Source organism: Balaenoptera acutorostrata, chromosome 6 (genome assembly GCF_949987535.1).
Source record: "Balaenoptera acutorostrata chromosome 6, mBalAcu1.1, whole genome shotgun sequence".
NCBI lineage: Eukaryota > Metazoa > Chordata > Mammalia > Artiodactyla > Balaenopteridae > Balaenoptera > Balaenoptera acutorostrata.
In genome coordinates this window covers 57,004,556-57,023,767 of record NC_080069.1, presented here as the reverse complement: position 1 = coordinate 57,023,767, position 19,212 = coordinate 57,004,556, and the positions used below count along the sequence as shown (strand labels likewise).

General features: G+C 37.7%; 1 protein-coding gene across 2 annotated transcripts in view; it reads left to right on the top strand.

The window, feature by feature from the left end:
- The window catches only part of ADAMTSL1 (ADAMTS like 1), a 467,116-nt gene that overhangs the window by 45,363 nt on the left and 402,541 nt on the right, over positions 1-19,212 (top strand). For both annotated transcript variants that reach the window (XM_057549050.1, XM_007176787.3), the window contains exon 3: positions 16,145-16,190. In XM_057549050.1, coding sequence (XP_057405033.1) covers positions 16,145-16,190 — 46 coding nt within the window. The remainder of the gene's footprint in view (positions 1-16,144; positions 16,191-19,212) is intronic.

Genomic DNA, 19,212 nt, shown 5'->3' with positions numbered 1-19,212 from the left:
TGTGGATTATTTTACAACTAAATTATAGCTTTGAGAAGGGTCAGGGGAGTCCTCATTTTTGTACCTTTCACAATGCCTTGGCTTAGTACTGGTTCCGATTGGATGCTCAATAAATGTGTGAAGTGACTGTAAATCAGAAAGCATTCTACCAGAATTTGTGAACCAGAACGTCCTGCCCAGGGGCTCCTCTTCACTTTGAGATTGCGTGTTGTATGTTGTCTCATTAGATTATCTGAGCAGTCTGCTCGGGGCAGTTTCTGGTTTCATTAGAAGCTGGGCATGATCACTGTGGTTTCCAGTGTCTTGTTCTTGCCTTCTTCTCTTTTGATTACATGAGTGCCCTCCTCATTTTCATAACCCTAGCCGCTATTTGTGAGAACTCAATGCTTTGTTGTAGCATGTCTGTCTTTGAAGAATAGGCAGAGGTATGTAAAATCATACTTGTTTGGGAAAAGAAATTGGCACTGGTTTTTCTAGTTGTAATTTAGAACATACCAGGCACTCATAATAGCAAATAAACCAATTTGAAACTCACAGGCCAAACTCCAAAATTCAGTCTGTAGTATCCTCATGTGTATCTATATTTTAATTGAACAGCTCTGCAGCCTCTAAGCTGCCGCTCAGGAATCTGTAAAAGTACAGTTCCCTATGGTCAAGAGAAGATCAAAGAACAGAGAAGATGTCATCTTAGAATGTTTTTCCTAAACCTATGTGGTTTCCATTTATACTGAATTTGGTCTACACATTAAGTTTTAGTAACTCTCTCTGTGTACATAAATCAGAGTCTCCAAGCTGGCACAGAATTCAGAATGTCTTTATAATGAGAGATCAGTATAGAGCAGAAGTGTTGAATTGTAAAACTAATGTTACAAAAATATGTTACCTACGCCAAAGAAACACTTTCACGTCGAGGACTCAATTTATGGTACCGTTTTTCAGTGTGGAATTCCGTTACCCCTTCTTCTTTTTAAAATTGCTTTCAAAATTCAGCTTTCAGGCCAACTCTTCTTTTGGGTCCTTAGGCCACATTAGAGCCCCTAGCAGATCAGGAAGAACTGGTGTGACACCAGGGTCTGGTCTGTTCCCCGCCAGCTCACCTACTGATGGATGACGCCTGGCCGCATGCCTCCTTGTTGTTTGCTGTATTATTACAACAGAAAGCATTTTCAAAAGCTACATTTATCAAGTTGTCATAATAGTTTGGCTTGCATATCTATCTAACCAGAAAAAAATAAAATAAATCTCTCCCTTAGCACTAATCTGTTTGAGCCACGTGATACATCACATGCAGAAGAGGCAGTGCAAAACAAATAGGCATCCTATATGACATTCAGGGACCTTTCAACTAAGTGCTTAAGAGGGGAGATATCTTTTATGCTTGCATTTGTAAGTCCCATAGCACCAAAGACCTCTGTCTCCTTGTTTCAAAGGTACTTTTCCACTGGAGGTCGTATGTGTGTTGGGGATACATTACTCCTAGAATTTTGGCGGCTTTGTCTAATGAAGGAGCTTTAACCTTAAATGGAAAATAACTGAAGTTTACCAGGAAGAAGGTCCAAGACACCTTTAACATTTAAGATCAGTTTTTCATAGGCAAGTGATACCAGATTAAACATTATTTGTTATGTAGACTCTTGTAAGTAAATTTCTTATTTGACATAGGTGGTTGTCTGGGAGTACATGACTGTTCAGGGGGGATCGGTGTGGGTAGAATGGGATTCATGTTCAGAGTCAATATACATTCATTAAATGTTTGTTAAAAATACTTCAAATATATTAATGTTAATAAATAACTAGGGATGCATACTAGAACATCTCCAATCATTCAGAGATATATAATGAATATACAATATAAGCATAGTCATCTGTAGATACTTTTTTATTGAGATATAATTGACCATATAGCATTGTGTAAGTGTAAGGCATGTGAGTTGATTTGATCCATGTATATATTGCAATATGATTATCACTTTAGCATTAGCTAATGCTTCTATCATGTCACATGATTATTCTTTCTTTTCTTGTAGTGGGAACAATTGAGATCTAATCTCTCAGCAACTTTCAAGTTTACAATATGGTCTTGTTGTCCACAATCACTAGGCTGTGCATTAGATCTCCAAGACTTATTTATCTACTAGTTGCAAGTTCATACCCTTAAAGGACATCTCCCCAATTCCCATGCCTCCGAGGCCCTGGTAATCACCATTCTACTCTCTGTTTTTACGTAGTTACTTTTTTTTTTTTTAAGATTTATTTATTTACTGATTGATTGATTGATTGCTGTGTTGGGTCTTCATTTCTGTGCTAGGGCTTTCTCTAGTTGCGGCAAGCGGGGGCCACTCTTCATCGCGGTGTGCGGGCCTCTCACTATCGTGGCCTCTCTTGTTGCGGAGCACGGGCTCCAGACGCGCAGGCTCAGTAGTTGTGGCTCACGGGCCCAGTTGCTCCGCGGCATGTGGGATCTTCCCAGACCAGGGCTCGAACCCGTGTCCCCTGCATTGGCAGGCAGATTCTCAACCACTGCGCCACCAGGGAAGCCCCCATAGTTACTTTTTGAAGAAGGGACAGGGCTGAATCGACTCATCCTGTTGGGACCAAGTGCCACACAAAATTTCCACATGAAAAAGGCTCATTTTGATTCTCATGAAAGACATTCTAAATTAGAATTAAATAATTATTTTAAACATGGAATAAAATGTAGAGCATTAAAGAATGACTTTTTTAAGCACAAGAGTGAGACAGAGAGAGATAAGGGGAAAATGAGAACTCGGGACTTAGGAGATGCACAGGGATGGCGTGTCTTCTAACTCCTTTTCTCCCCGTGCAAAGCAAGACCACCACTAACCATCTGTGGTGCACGGACTCCAGTTCTAGCCCCTAGGTTTTCAGCATCCAGTTTGACCCACAGATTAGGGTAGTGAGCATCTGAGGATAGCTTCACACACCGTGTCCGCAGGTTCGTATAGCTTCCTTTTTAATGGCCAAGTTCATTGGTATCAAGTTTTGTTTCCCGAAAGAAACTCTTACGATAATATGTCGTGGAACATGAAAAGCAGCCCAGCAGTGCATTTGCACTTCGTTCTCTTGGGTGTCCTCAGAATTTGTTATCCCTCTTGAGGTCTTTGGAAAAAGCCCTAGAAATGGCGAAGTATTTTAACCGGCTCCGTAGGGACCCCCTCCTGCACTATGCCTCCCGTGAGTACTGAAAGGCTCACTTGAAGTGAAGGAGGAAATACGTGTTCCAGTACTCCGTGAAGCCCCGGCTGAGGCTCTCAATCTGCCGGGCTTGTCCAATTCATGGTCATTTTCAGACCCATGGTCTAAAGGACCCGGAGTCCTTCTGGCGTGAATTGCTGCCATGGTTTTATGTCTGTTCTCTTGTAAAGAGCTCAGAGTGTCCTTTTGGATGACCAAAACAAGAGAGAGAGATAAGCAGATGGACGGTCTTACTTCAGAATTCTTTGCCCATGAGTCCGTATTTGAAAGGCAGGAGGTACTCAGAGAAATACAGTAACCTGTTCTGACTTAGCAGCACTCTTTGGTTTTTTGAAAATCAAAGGCAAAGCTTCATGAGCCTAACACAAGTGCAATTGTCCTTAAGAACTCTGGCATTTAATATACACATTTATCAGATTTTCTTGTAACGGTTCACTAACACCAAGGATGAATCTGGTTGTGTCACCAGAAGGATCTGTTTGCTTAAAGAGGAGATGTGAGAATTTTTAATTTAAATTGATGTATTTACCAGATCCTTTTTTATTCTTAATGAGAGATGAATCGAATATACCTTCCTCTTTTAAAGATTTATGTAAGCAGGGGGGATAAAAGCCAACAAATGGCTAAAGCCTGGAAAGAGAGCTTTTAATTTTCCATGGCAATTCCTCTCTTCTAAGGTTGTTAAATTATGGTAATAGAAACTAAGATAACATTAGGATGTTAAGTATTGGAAGAGTTTGGATGGTTTGTTATGTGTTAATTGGAGACCGATAAAGTATGCTTCAAGCCTATACTAATCTCATTATAAGTGAATTAAAATAAATCACAAATGATAGCTTGATGTTGAGGTGATTTCCTTTTTTGAGAAAAGGAACTAAGTCAAAATTAATAAATGACTGGTTAGCAGTAAAGAGCTGATATAAATAAGGAAATTTCTGTACAAATTTGGTTTAAACTATATTTTTATTTATATTTTGTTCTTTTATACTTGAACCAGTTCCTGATTCATTAGTTGGTACAATATTTAACTCACTAAATATAGCCCTGTAACTGTTTCATAGTTTTCATTGAGCAGATGCATTTACTTAAATCCTTTGTTATTGGTGGCCTATAACTTTCCTCAGAAACCATTTTGGACTGAAATTTCTAACGTTTGTTTTCATTTCCAGAGGTGAATTTTATTTTGTTAAAATATGAAGAAAATCTTTCAGCTGTTTTATATTAACTGTTTTTTAAAGAATTTTTTTAAAAAACAGAAGAAAATATTTTTTACTGCATAATTCTCAGATGAGGCTTTTATGCCCAGATAAATGCCTTCAGTGAAGAAATTCATGCTTGGCAAGAATTAGAATCCTTGCAGTGGAATAGTCACTTTGTTACTTAAGTAAAATTGATATTCCGATTTAACAAACTTGAACTTTCAAGAAATACAAGCTTTTCTGCACTGAAGTTCTTTCACATTACATTTTACTGCCGAGTGTGGTTCTCTTGGAGATGTTCCCAATGTACAGTGTGTATCTAGATGTCATTTACTTACGGGCTTTACCAGAATTGAGAAGCAGGTTATGTACTGATGTGGAAAATAAGGTGCAGTTAACCCCCAGGCTCAGCCTCCAAGGTTTAATCTAGTGTTAGGATTTTCCACGTCTTGAGTACATCTTGTTCCTTTTGTATTATTATTGTTGTTGTATATGCTTTAGAGTTAGACACACCTGGGTTCCAATCCCTGGTTCTCTCTTTCCTGAGTAGGTATATGGCTTGCAGCCTCCTAGTCTTTCTCAACCTCAGTTTTCTTATCTATTAAATGGGAATAATGAAGCCTTTCAGTTGTTGGAAAATTAGAGATAAGGTGCACAGAATACCTAATACTGGACCAGATACCTATAGCAGACACTCAGTATATAGTAGACGTTAATATTAATATTATTGTCCACAATTTGATAGTGTCTTTTAATAACAAGGACTTTTCCAAACTCAAACATTACCACTTTACGATCATATTTCACTCAAATTAAATAAGCTCTCACTCAAAAAGTAATACAATACAGTGAAGGGACGACTTAACTCAGGAACAGAATTAAATTATTTGCAAATCAATATTAGGTGTTAGATAATTACAGGATGTACTTTGGAAATGGTGGCAAGTGTTTTTTTCTTTGCTATGTTTTGTGTTTGTTTTCTTAATAGTTTTATTTCTGCAGGAACCACTGATCAAAAAGTGGCTAAAGTCCAAATGAGATTGAAAGTAACAACATTTCTTTATATAGAATATGATACATTTATCTAAAATGAGGGTGATTTTGTAGTTTTGAAAAGTGCCAGCATTTGAAAGACAGCAAATCAGTGTGGGAACAGCAAATTGAAAGGGTGTACCTGTCTGCCTTATGATTGCCCATATAAACTTGGATTCTCTGGGATTGGGAGACTGGTGAGTGGGATAGAATTTTTTTTGAAGACATCAAATTGTAGACAGCAGGAACAAAGAGTCACATTTCCTGGGATTCAGAGAGTCTTCTTAAGGCTTATCTCGAGTGAGCGGTAACAGACAGACTCGGGATGACGATACTCCCCCGGAAGTCCAGCTCAGCTTTTTTTTTGAGGGGGGTGGTGGTGACTGTAGCTGCTTTACAATGTTGTGTTAGTTTCTGCTGTACAATGAAGCGAATCAGCTATATGTATACATATATCCCCTCCCTTTGGACCTCCCTCTCACCCCCTCCCCCATCCCACCCATCTAGGTCATCACAGAGCACCAAGCTGAGCTCCCTGTGCTATACAGCAGGTTCCCTCTAGCTATCTGTTTTACACATGGTAGTGTATACATGCCAATCCTAATCTCCTAATTCATCCCAACCTTCCCATCTCCCACTGTGTCCACACGTCTGTTCTCTATGTCTGTGTCTCTATTCCTGCCCTGCAAATAGGTTCATCTGTACCACTTTTTTAGATTCCACATATATGTGTTATTATATGATATTTGTTCTTCTCTTTCTGACATACTTCACTCTGTATGACAGACTCTAGGTCCATCCACATCTCTACAAATGACCCAATTTCGTTCTTTTTTATGGCTGAGTAATGTTCCGTTGTATATATGTACCACATCTTCTTTATCCATTCCTCTGTCCATGGACATTTAGGTTGTTTCCATGGCCTGGCTATTGTAAATAGTGCTGCAATGAACAATGGGGTGCATGTGTCTTTGGGAATTATGGTTTTCTCAGGGTATATGCCCAGTAATGGGATTGCTGAGTCATACTATAGTTCTATTTTTAGTTTTTTGGGTTTTTTTGTTTTTTTTAATAGCTACTTTATTTATTTATTTATTTATATTTTTGGCTGTGTTGGGTCTTCGGTTCGTGCGAGGGCTTTCTCTAGTTGCGGCAAGCGGGGGCCACTCTTCATCGCGGTGCGGGGACCGCTCTTCATCGCGGTGCGTGGGCCTTTCACTATCGCGGCCCCTCCCGTTGCGGGGCACAGGCTCCAGACGCACAGGCTCAGTAATTGTGGCTCACGGGCCCAGCCGCTCCACGGCATGTGGGATCCTCCCAGACCAGGGCTCGAACCCGCGTCCCCTGCATTAGCAGGCAGACTCTCAACCACTGCACCACCAGGGAAGCCCTATTTTTAGTTTTTTAAGGAACCTCCATATTGTCCTCCATAGTGGCTGTATCAATTTACATTCCCACCAAAAGTGCAAGAGGGTTCCCTTTTCTCCACACTCTCTCCAGCATTTATTGTTTGTAGATGTTTTGATGATGGCCATTCTGACCAGTGTGATACCTCATTGTAGTTTTGATTTTCATTTCTCTAATAATTAGTGATGTTGAGCATCTTTTCATGTGCTTCTTGGCCATCTGTATGTCTTCTTTGGAGAAATGTCTATTTAGGTTTTCCACCCATTTTTTGATTGGGTTGTTTGTTTTTTCTTATATTGAGCTGCATTAGCTGTTTATATATTTTGGAAATTAGTCCAAATATTTTCTCCAATTCTGAGGGTTGTCTTTTCGTCTTCTTTATGCTTTCCTTTGCTGTGCAAAAGCTTTTAAGTTTCTTTAGGTCCCATTTGTGTATTTTTGTTTTTATTTTCATACTCTAAGAGGTGGGTCAAAAAAGATCTTGCTGTGATTTATGTCAAAGAGTGTTTTTTCATGTTTTCCTCTAAGAGTTTTATAGTGTCAGGCCTTACATTTAGGTCTTTAATCTGTTTTGAGTTTATTTTTGTGTATGGTGTTAGGGAGTGTTCTAATTTCATTCTTTTACATGTAGCTGTCCAGTTTTCCCAGCAGCACTTATTGAAGAGACTGTCTTTTCTCCATTGTATATCCTTGCCTCCTTTGTCATAGATTAGTTGACCATAGGTGTGTGGGTTTACCTCTGGGCTTTCTATCCTCTTCCATTGATCTATATTTCTGTTTTTGTGCCAGTACCATACTGTCTTGATTACTGTAGCTTTGTAATATAGTCTGAAGTCAGAGAGCCTGATTCCTCCAGCTCCGTTTTTCTTTCTCAAGATTGCTTTGGCTACTCAGGGTCTTTTGTGTTTCCATACAAATTGTAAAATGTTTTCTTCTAGTTCTGTGAAAAATGACATTGGTAGTTTGATAGGGATTGCACTGAATCTGTAGATTGCTTTGGGTAGTATTGTCATTTTCACAATGTTGATTCTTCCAATCCAAGAACATGGTATATCTCTCCATCTGTTTGTGTCATCTTTGACTTCTTTCATCAGTGTTTTATAGTTTTCTGCATACAGGTCTTTTGCCTCCTTAGGTAGGTTTATTCCTAGGTATTTTATTCTTTTTGTTGTGGTGGTAAATGGGATTGTTTCCTTAATTTCTCTTTCTGATCTTTCATTGTTAGTGTATAGGAATGCAAGAGATTTCTGTGCATTTATTTTTCACCCTGCAACTTTACCAAATTCATTGATTAACTCTACTAGTTTTCTGGTGGCATCTTTAGGATTCTCTATGTATAGTATCATGTCATCTGCAAACAGTGACAGTTTTACTTCTTCTTTTCCAATTTGGATTCCTTTTATTTCTTTTTCTTCTATGATTGCCATGGCTAGGTCTTCCAAAACTATGTTGGATAATAGTGATGAGAGTGGGCATCCTTGTCTTGTTCCTGATCTTAGAGGAAATGCTTTCAGTTTTTCACCATTGTGAACGATGTTTGCTGTGGGTTTCTCATATATGGCCTTCATTATGTTGAGGTAGGTTCCCTCTATGCCCACTTTCTGGAGGGTTTTTATCATAAATGGGTGTTGAATTTTGTCAAAAGCTTTTTCTGCATCTATTGAGATGATCATATGGTTTTTATTCTTTAATTTGTTAATATGGTGTATCACATTGATTGATTTGCTTATATTGAAGAATCTTTGCATCTCTGGGATAAATCCCACTTGATCATGGTGTATGATCCTTTTAATGTGTTGTTGGATTCTGTTTGCTAGAATTTTGTTGAGGACTTTTGTGTCTATGTTCATCAGTGATATTGGTCTGTAATTTTCTTTTTTGTGATATCTTTGTCTGGTTTTGGTATCAGGGTGATGGTGGCCTTGTAGAGCGAGTTTGGCAGTTTTCCTCCCTCTGCAATTTTTTGGAAGACTTTGAGAAGGATAGGTGTTAGCTCTTCTCTAAATGTTTGTTAGAATTCACTTGTGAAGCCATCTGGTCCTAGACTTTTATTTCATGGAAGATTTTTGATAACACTTTCAATTTCATTACTTGCAATTGGTCTGTTTATATTTTCTAATTCTTCCTGGCTCAGTCTTGGAAAGTTGTACCTTTCCAAGAATTGTCCATTTCCTCCAGGTTGTCCCTTTTATTTGCATATAGTTGCTTGTAGTAGTTTCTCGCGATCCTTTGTATTTCTGCTGTGTCAGTTGTAATTTCTCCTTTTTCATTTCTAATTTTATTGATTTGAGTCCTCACCGTTTTTTTCTTGATGTGTCTGGCTAAAAGTTTATCAGTTTTGTTTATCTTCTCAAAGAACCAGCTTTTAGTTTTATTTTCTTTGCTATTGTTTTTCTTGTTTCTATTTCATTTATTTCTGCTCTGATCTTTATGATTTCTTTCCCTTCAGTTATTTTGTTGTTTGTCGTCTTCTTTCTCTAGTTCCTTTAAGTGTAAGGTTAGATTTTGGGGGGGGGTATTTTTCTTGTTTCTTGAGGTGAGATTGAATTGCTACAAACTTCTCTCTTAGAACTGCTTTTTCTGCATCTCATAGGTTTTGGGTTGTCGTGTTTTCATTGTCATTTGTTTCTATGTATTTTTTAATTTCCTCTTTGATGTCTTCAGTGATTTCTTGGTTATTTAGTAGTGTATTGCTTAGCCTCCATGTGTTTGTGTATTTTACAGTTTTTTTTCCCCCTGTAATTGATTTCTAATCTCATAGCATTGTGGTCAGAAAAGATGCTTGATACAATTTCAATTTTCTTAAATTTTCCGAGGCTTGATTTGTGCCCCAAGATGTGATCTATCCTGGAGAGTGTTCCATGTGCATGTGAGAAGAACTGCCACTTTCAGGTGGAAAGTCCTATAAACATCAATTAAATCTATCTGGTCTTATGTGTCATTTAAAGCTTGTGTTTCCTTATTTATTTTCTGTCTGGATGCTCTGTCCATTGGTGTAAGTGGGGTGTTAAAGTCCCCCATTTTTATTGTGTTACTGTAGATTTCCCCTTTTATGGCTGTTAGCTTTTGCCTTATGTATTGAGATGCTCCTATATTGGGTGTATAAATATTTATGATTGTTATATCTTCTTCTTGCATTGATGCTTTGATCATTATGTAGTGTCTTTTTTGTCTATTATAGCAATCTTTATTTTAAAATCTATCTTGTCTGATGTCAGTATTGCTACTCCAGCTTTCTTTTGATTTCCATTTTCATGGAATATCTTTTTCCATCCCTTCACTTTTAGTCTGTATGTGTCCCTAGGTCTGAAGTGGGTCTCTTATAGACAGCCTATAGATGGGTCTTGGTTTTTGTATCCATTCAGCCAGTCTGTGTGTTTTGGTTGGAGCATTTAATGCATGTACATTAAAGGTAATTATCAATATGTATGTTCCTATTACCATTTTGTTAATTGTTTTGGGTTTGTTTTTGTGGGTCTTTTTCTTCTCTTGTGTTTCCTGCCTAGAGAAGTTCCTTTAGCATTTCTTGTAAAGTTGGTTTGGTGGTACTGAGTTCTCTTAGCTTTTGCTTTTCTGTAAAGCTTTTGATTTCTCCATCGAATCTGAATGAGATCCTTGCTGGGAGAGTAATCTTGGTTGTGGGTTTTTTCCTTTCATCGCTTTATATATGTCCTGCCACTCCCTTCTGGCCTGCAGAGTTTCTGCTGAAAAATCAGCTGATAACCTTATGGGGATCCCCTTGTATGTTATTTGTTGCTTTTCCCTTGCTGCTTTTAATATTTTTCTTTGTATTTTATTTTTGTTAGTTTGATTAATATGTGTCTCAGCATGTTTCTCCTTGAGTTTATCCTGCCTGGGACTCTGCAGTTCATGGACTTGGATGGGTATTTCCCTTTTCATGTTAGGAAAGTTTTTGACTATAATCTCTACAAATATTTTCTCAGACCCTTTCTCTTTCTGTTCTTCTTCTGGGGCCCCTGTAGTTCGAATGTTGGTGCGTTTAATGTTGTCCCAGAGATCTCTGAGACTGTCATCATTTCTTTTCACTCTTTTTTCTTTATTCTGCTCTTCAGCAGTTATTTCCACCATTCTGTCTTCCAGCTCACTTATTTGTTCTTCTGCTTCAGTTATTCTGCTATTGATTCCTTCTAGTGTATTTTTCATTTCAGTTATTGTGCTGTTCCTCGCTGTTTGTTTGTTCTTTAGTTCTTCTAGGTCCTTGTTAATCATTTCTTGTATTTTCTCAATCTGTGCCTCCATTCTACTTCCAAGATTTTGGATCATCTTTACTATCATTACTCTGAATTCTTTTTCAGGTAGGTTGCCTATTTCCTCTTGATTTATTTGGTCTTGTATTTGATCTTTACTCCTTCGTCTGTAACATATTTTTTTTGTCTCATTTTTTTGATGGGTGGGGCTGTGTTCCTGTCTTACTGCTTGTTTGGCCTGAGGCATCCAGCACTGGAGTTTGCAGGCAGTTGGGTAGAGTGGGCTCTTGGTGCCGAGATGAGGACCTCTGGGAGACCTCACACTGATCAGTATTCCCTGGGGTCTGAGGTTCTCTGTTAATCCAGTGGTTTGGACTCCATGCTCCCACCACAGGAGCTCAGGCCCAAACCCTGGCCTGGAAACCAAGATTCTGCAAGCTGCGCAGCATGGCAAAAAAAAAGAAAGGCAACAAACAAAAAGGAGCAGAACAATAACAAAGAATAAAAATAAAATAAAATTAGAAAAATAAAAAATGTATTACAAAAAATAAAAATATAAGTGAAACAACAGAAAAAGGCAAAACAGAACCACAACAGCCAAAAAAAAACCCCCGAAAAGGCCTTGGTGGGGGTCGGAGGGGTAGGCAAGGGAGGGCGGGGCTGAGGATCAGGAACTGTGCAGCCAGAAAAGGCCCTGGGGGTGGGGTGGGGGGCGGGGCTTAGGCTCAGCATGGCCAGAGGGGGCCCTGGAGGATGGCGGTTCAGGCCCGGGACCTCAGCAGGCTCGCCAGGCCTGAGTTGTGGGGGGAAACACTATCCACATTCCCCTTTGATCCCCTGATCCCCTGAAGGTCTCTCCCTGTCCCTCCTAATCCCCAGTCTGTGGGTGGGCCCCTCCTAGCATGGGAACCCCTCTCCTCCCCCACTGCTGTTTGTTTTTGTTTTGTTTTTGCTAAATGAGAAGCATTTAATTCAATCTTTTACATTATATACTTACTTTTCCTATTACCCAAGGATGCTTTTTTTAAATTATTGAACTATAGTTGATTTACAATATTGTGTTAGTTTCAGGCATACATCAAAGTGATTCAGATATCTGTATTTATATATCTATATATCTCTATCTGTCTATCTATATATATGTATTCTTTTTCAGATTCTTTTCCATTGTACGTTATTACAAGCTACTGAATATAGTTCCCTGTGCTATACAGTAAAACCTTGTTGTTTATCTATTTTATATATAGTAGTGTGTATATGTTAATCCCAAACTCGTAATTTGTCCTCCCCCTCCTTTCCCCTTTGGTAACCGTAAGTTTGTTTTCTATATTTGTGAGTCTGTTTCTGTTTTGTAAATAAGTTTAATTGTATTATTTTTTTAGATTCCATATATAAGTGCTATCATATACTATTTGTCTTTATTTGACTTACTTCACTTAGTATGATAATCTCTAGGTCCATCTCAAGGATGCTTTTAGAACATACGTAGTAGCTATTCATAGTTTAAAATATCTGGGAAAAGGCTCATTTAAATTATCAAACTAGATGTTTTTCTGCTTTTTAATTTTTTTAGTAAGCATTATCTCTAATAACCCCATTGACATTTGGATAGAACTTTCGTGAGTTATCTCAGTTGGTGATAACAACTTTAGGCACTGCCATTTCCATATACAGTGATATCCAGTGGACAGATGAAGAAGCAAAAACCCTGAGAGGACAAGAGGCTTATGCAAGCGGAAGAGCAAAGTCTATGACTCAGATTGTCAAACTCCTAATTCAGATGTGTTTCCATTATTCCTTTCAGGGAGATAAGGTTAGGAAAAGAAAATAAAAGGAGGGTGAAAAACATAGCATTTTAAGGTCTTCATGATTAATGCCAGAGTTCACTTTTTTAAGGCAATAAGTCATCATTGGATCTCCTTTGTTTTAAAACCTTCAGTGGTTCCCCTCTGCCTATTGCAAAGTTCACAGTTAGAAGGCTTTTTTTTAATCTCTTTCAGTTCCCCACATACACCCAAAACTACACAACCAAACTGCTTGAAAATGTACAAACACACCTTATCTTTTCATTCCTCTATGCCTTTGCCTATGGTTTCTTCTCCACATATCCTTCACCCTCTTTTAATATCTATTATATTTTTACATCTATTACATAATTAATTTATCTGTTATATGTCTATATAATGCTTACTATGTGTGAGGCAGTGTTTGAAGTGCTTCACAAATATTAACTCAGTTACTCCTCATAATAATCTCAGGAGATAAGTAATATTATCCCATTTTACAGATGACAAAACTGAGGTATAGAAACTAAGGAATCAGGATTCCAGAAAGAAGATTCTGCATTCAAACTGGATACTCTCAACCACTACAGTATGTCACATATGCACTAGGAATTTCAAAATTGAAAAACATATCACATTCAGCCAACACTGATGTCTACATGGCATGCTACCAAAGGCCTCCAGGCCATAGCATTAATTACTTTGTAAATTTACCATCAACAGGAGCCTAGCTCTCATCTTTTTAAACTCAGAAACCTGATATTTTTCAGCAATCACACCAAGAACAAATCCTTCTCTTGGAGGTGGACTCGCAATGACTTGGCCTGTGAGGTTAATATTTCAAGTTAAAATGCCAATTTATTAACTTACAGTGAAAAGTAGAACTGTCCATAACATGGACCATTCCCATGTCAGCATGACCAGCGCCTCTGCCTCTTAGCAGTCATGTAAAAACAGACCACTCTTGGCAAATTGCTTTGATCAACATGGCATTGAAATGAGGGATATTTCTGGGATGAGCAAAAAATTCACTGGCATCAACTAGGTTAGTGTGAGGCATCTGGACTGTGATAGCAACAGCCTAGCCAAAGGGATCGGGAGGACGTGAAGTTCATTGGCCCTTAGCCTGGGACATTGCTGGGCTGGGCACTGGCAACCTAGTATCTCTTCCATTCTCCTTTTTTTCTATGATTCTGGCCAGCCCTTTTTTTCCTTTGTTACATTCTACTGTTGAGTGCATATTTATATAGTCAATCTGGTTACAGTCAAGTCTTCAAGCCTGGGACCTTTCTATCTCTCTAAGATAGCCTTTGTGTAATTGTATTTTCAGATGACATTTTTCTTTTTGATGACGTTCTTGAGACCTAACACAAATACTATCTAGCATTTTTTACACGGAATTATATGAATAATTTTCTTAATAACGAAGACCAAGTCATGCTCATTCTTCTTTGTATTCCCAGAAGTAAATGTATTGCCCAGTATATAATAGGAGCTCAATGGGAGTGTGCTAAACAAACAAGTGAATTAGGGGGCAGTAAAACATCATGGTTATGAGTGTAAGCTCTGAATGGCTCGGTTTCAAGTCTCAGCTCTACTACTTAATAGTTGTGTGATTTTGGCAAGTTACTTAACCTCCCTAAGCTTCCATTTTCTCTTCTGTAAAATGGGTATAATGATAGTACTCTGTCTCCCAGTGTTCTTGAGAAGAGTAAATAAATTAATACATATAACAAACTTAGAAATATACCTGGAATTCCATCACTATTAGTTATTAGTATTATCATTCTCTCAGAATTTCGTATTTTACTTGTTTTTTTATAAGTGTGACTTATTTTGAAAGAGCAGAGTACTGCTGTTCTTAAGTGTCATCATTGAACAGTTAATAAAAAATTGATTGTTTTTGTTCACAAAAGTTCAGTAAAATGGAAACTCCCATATATTGCTGGTGGGAGTATGCAATGGTACAACCTTTATGGAATGCAATTTGGCAATATTTATCAAGAGCCTTATAAAAGTTCATTCCCTTTAGCGCTGTAATTCCCCTTCTAGAAACTTATCTCTCCTAAAGACATAGTGAGAAACTTGGATAAAACATGTGCATGGACATGGTTTATCACACGATCACTTATCAAACCCCAAGTTAGAAACTTGGGGTTTAATGACAAGAAATGGAAGAATGATTACACAAGTTATATCATTTGATGGAATAGTATGTAGCTCTCAAAAGGATGTCTTTAAAGTTATTTAGTAGTGTGGAAAAATACCTCCAAAAATTTTTACGTGGAAAAAAAACAAGCTATAAAATTGTATAAGTGATGTTATTTCCTCTGCACTGGAAAGAAATTAATAAATCAAAATAATAGTGATTATCTTTAGATGAGACAGCTATGGGGGATTTTTGTTCTTTTGCATCATCTTTCTTTTCTAAAACCTCCACAATGGGGCTTCCCTGGTGGCGCAGTGGTTGAGAATCTGCCTGCTAATGCAGGAGACACGGGTTCGAGCCCTGGTCTGGGAGGATCCCACATGCCGCGGAGCGGCTGGGCCCGTGAGCCACGGCTGCTGAGCCTGCGCTTCTGGAGCCTGTGCCCCGCGACGGGAGGGGCCGCGATAGTGAAAGGCCCGCGCACCGCGATGAAGAGCGGTCCCCGCACCGCGATGAAGAGTGGCCCCCACTTGCCGCAACTGGAGAAAGCCCTCGCACGAACCAAAGACCCAGCACAGCCAAAAATAAATAAATAAATAAATAAATAAATAAATAAATAAAATTAAAAAAAAAAAAAAAAACCTCCACAATGAGGATATACTTTAGAAATGAAGATAATTCTTTAAGAATTATAACTTTCATTTTCTTAGATGTGTAATTTTAAAAGCCATGTTGAATGTTAAGTCCAATTTTTATCATATTCTAAATGTAAGATCTATCGTATTAGTGAAACCTATCTTTAGTTTTATACTAGAAATAATTAAGAGAGGATTCATTTAATATTAATATTTTTCAGAAAACCTTGCATTAAATCTATTTGATTAAATAAGAACTCACTGTAAGTACTTACTTTGACAACTTTTGAAGCAAAATTAATGCTTAGTTTCAACCCTCATAGAGAAATCAATTTATGTATACAACTCCTTTAGATCTGCTCAATTTAACATTTGATAGTAATTCCTCTAAGAGCATACTCAGAAGAAAAGAGAGGCTTTTATATTGGTATTGAGAGGAAATGGTTTTTATAACAAAACAGTTAAAATTTTGGGTCCTTCATAGGTAGTAATGAGTTGTTGTTGTTTTTTCTAGGAGCTGTGAGGGAAGAAATATCCGATATAGAACATGCAGTAATGTGGTAAGTATTAAGGTTCTATGATTATGATAAGGTATTTTTTTAAATTTAATTTTATTTATTTTTTTATGCAGCAGGTTTTTAGTAGTCATCCATTTTATACACATCAGTGTATACATGTCAATCCCAATCCCCCAATTCCTCCCACCACCACCCCCACCCCTGCGCCGCTTTCCCCCCTTGGTGTCCATACGTTTGTTCTCTGCATCTGTGTCTCAATTTCTGCCCTGCAAACCGGTTCATCTGTACCATTTTCTAGGTTCCACATATATGTGTTAATATACGATATTTGTTTTTCTCTTTCTGACTTACTTCACTCTGTATGACAGTCTCTAGATGCATCCACGACTCAACAAATGACCCAATTTCGTTCCTTTCCATGACTGAGTAATATTCCATTATATATATGTACCACATCTCCTTTATCCATTCGTCTGTTGATGGGCATTTAGGTTGCTTCCATGAGCTGGCTATTGTAAATAGTGCTGCAATGAACATTGGGGTGCATGTGGCTTTTAGAACTATGGTTTTCTCTGGGTATATGCCCAGTAGTGGGATTGCAGGGTCATATGGTAATTCTATTTTTAGTTTTTTAAGGAACCTCCATACTGTTCTCCATAGTGGCTGTATCAATTTACATTCCCACCAACAGTGCAAGAGGGTTCCCTTGTCTCCACACCCTCTCCAGCATTTGTTGTTTGTAGATTTTCTGATGATGCCCATTCTAACTGGTGTGAGGTGAAACCTCACTGTAGTTTTGATTTGCATTTCTCTAATAATTAGTGATGATGAGCAGCTTTTCATGTGCTTTTTGGCCATCTGTATGTCTTCTTTGGAGAAATGTCTATTTAGGTCTTCTGCCCATTTTTGGATTGGGTTGTTTGTTTTTTTGATATTGAGCTTCATGAGTTGTTTATATATTTTGGAGATTAATCCTTTGTCTGTTGATTCGTTTGCAAATATTTTCTCCCATTCTGAGGGTTGTCTTTTCTTCTTGTTTATGGTTGCCTTTGCTGTGCAAAACCTTTGAAGTTTCATTAGGTCTCATTTGTTTATTTTTGTTTTTATTTCCATTACTCTAGGAGGTGGATCAAAAAAGATCTTGCTGTGATTTATGTCAAAGAGTGTTCACCTGTGTTTTCCTCTAAGAGTTTTATAGTGTCTGGTCTTACATTTAGGTCTCTAATCCATTTTGAGTTTATTTTTGTGTATGGTGCTAAGGAGTGTTATAATTTCATTCCTTTACATGTAGCTGTCCAATTTTCCCAGCACCACTTATTGAACAGACTGTCTTTTCTCCATTGTATATCGTTGCCTCCTTTGTCATAGATTAGCTGACCATGGGTGTGTGGGTTTACATCTCGGCTTTCTATCTCTTTCCATTGATCTATATTTCTGTTTTTGTGCCAGTACCATATTGTCTTGATTACTGTAGCTTTGTAGTATAGTCTGAAGTCAGGGAGTCTGATTCCTCCAGCTCTGCTTTTTTCCCTCAAGACTGCTTGGGCTATTCGGGGTCTTTTGTGTCTCCATACAAATTTTAAGATTTTTTGTTCTAGTTCCATAAAAAATGCCATTAGTAATTTGACAGGGATTGCATTGAATCTGTAGATTGCTTTGGATAGTACAGTCATTTTCACAACATTGATTCTTCCAATCCAAGAACATGGTATATCTCTCCATCTGTTGGTATCATCTTTAATTTCTTTCATCAGGGTCTTATAGTTTTCTGCATACAGCTCTTTTATCTCCTTAGGTAGGTTTACTCCTAGGTATTTTATTCTTTTTGTTGCAATGGTAAATGGAAGTGTTTCCTTAATTTCTCTTTCAGATTTTTGTCATTAGTGTATAGGAATGCAAGAGATTTCTGTGCATTAATTTTGTATCCTGCTACTTTACTGGATTCATTAATTAGCTCTAGTAGTTTTCTGGTAGCATCTTTAGGATTCTCTATGTATAGTATCATGTCATCTGGAAAGAGTGACAGTTTTAATTCTTCTTTTCCAATTTGTATTCCTTTTATTTCTTTTTCTTCTCTGATTGCCATGGCTAGGACTTCCAAAACTATGTTGAATAATAGTGGTGCGAGTGGACATCCTTGTCTTGTTCCTGATCTTAGAGGAAATGCTTTCATTTTTTCACCATTGAGAATGATGTTTGCTGTGGGTTTGTCGTATATGGCCTTTATTATGTTGAGGTAGGTTCCCTCTAGGCCCACTTTCTGGAGAGTTTTTATCATAAATGGGTATTGAATTTTGTCAAAAGTTTTCTCTGCATCTATTGGGATGATCATATGGTTTTTCTTCTTCAGTTTGTTAATATGGTGTATTACATTGATTGATTTGCATATATTGAAGAATCCTTGCATCCCTGGGATAAACCCCACTTGATCATGGTGTATGATCCTTTTAATGTGTTGTTGGATTCTGTTTGCTGGTATTTTGTTGAGGAGTTTTGCATCTATATTCATGAGTGATATTGGTCTGTAATTTTCTTTTTTTGTAGTATCTTTGTCTGGTTTTGGTATCAGGGTGATGGTGGCTTCATAATATGAGTTTGGGAGTGTTCCTTCCTCTGCAGTTTTTTGGAAGAGTTTGAGAAGGATGGGTTTTTGCTCTTCTCTAAATGTTTGAATTTACCTGTGAAGCCATCTGGTCCTGGACTTCTGTTTGTTGGAAGATATTTAGTCACAGTTTCAATTCCATTACTTGTGATTGGTCTGTTCATATTTTCTATTTCTCCCTGGTTCAGTCTTGGAAGGTTATACCTTTATATGAATTTGTCCATTTCTTCCAGGTTGTCCATTTTATTGGCATAGCGTTGCTTGTAGTAGTCTCTTAGGATGCTTTGTATTTCTGCGGTGTCTGTTGTAACTTCTCCTTTTTCATTTCTAATTTTATTGATTTGAGTCCTCTCCCTCTTTTTCTTGATGAGTCTGGCTAATGGTGTATCAATTTTGTTTATCTTCTCAAAGAACCAGCTTTTAGTTTTATTGATCTTTGCTATTGTTTTCTTTGTTTCTATT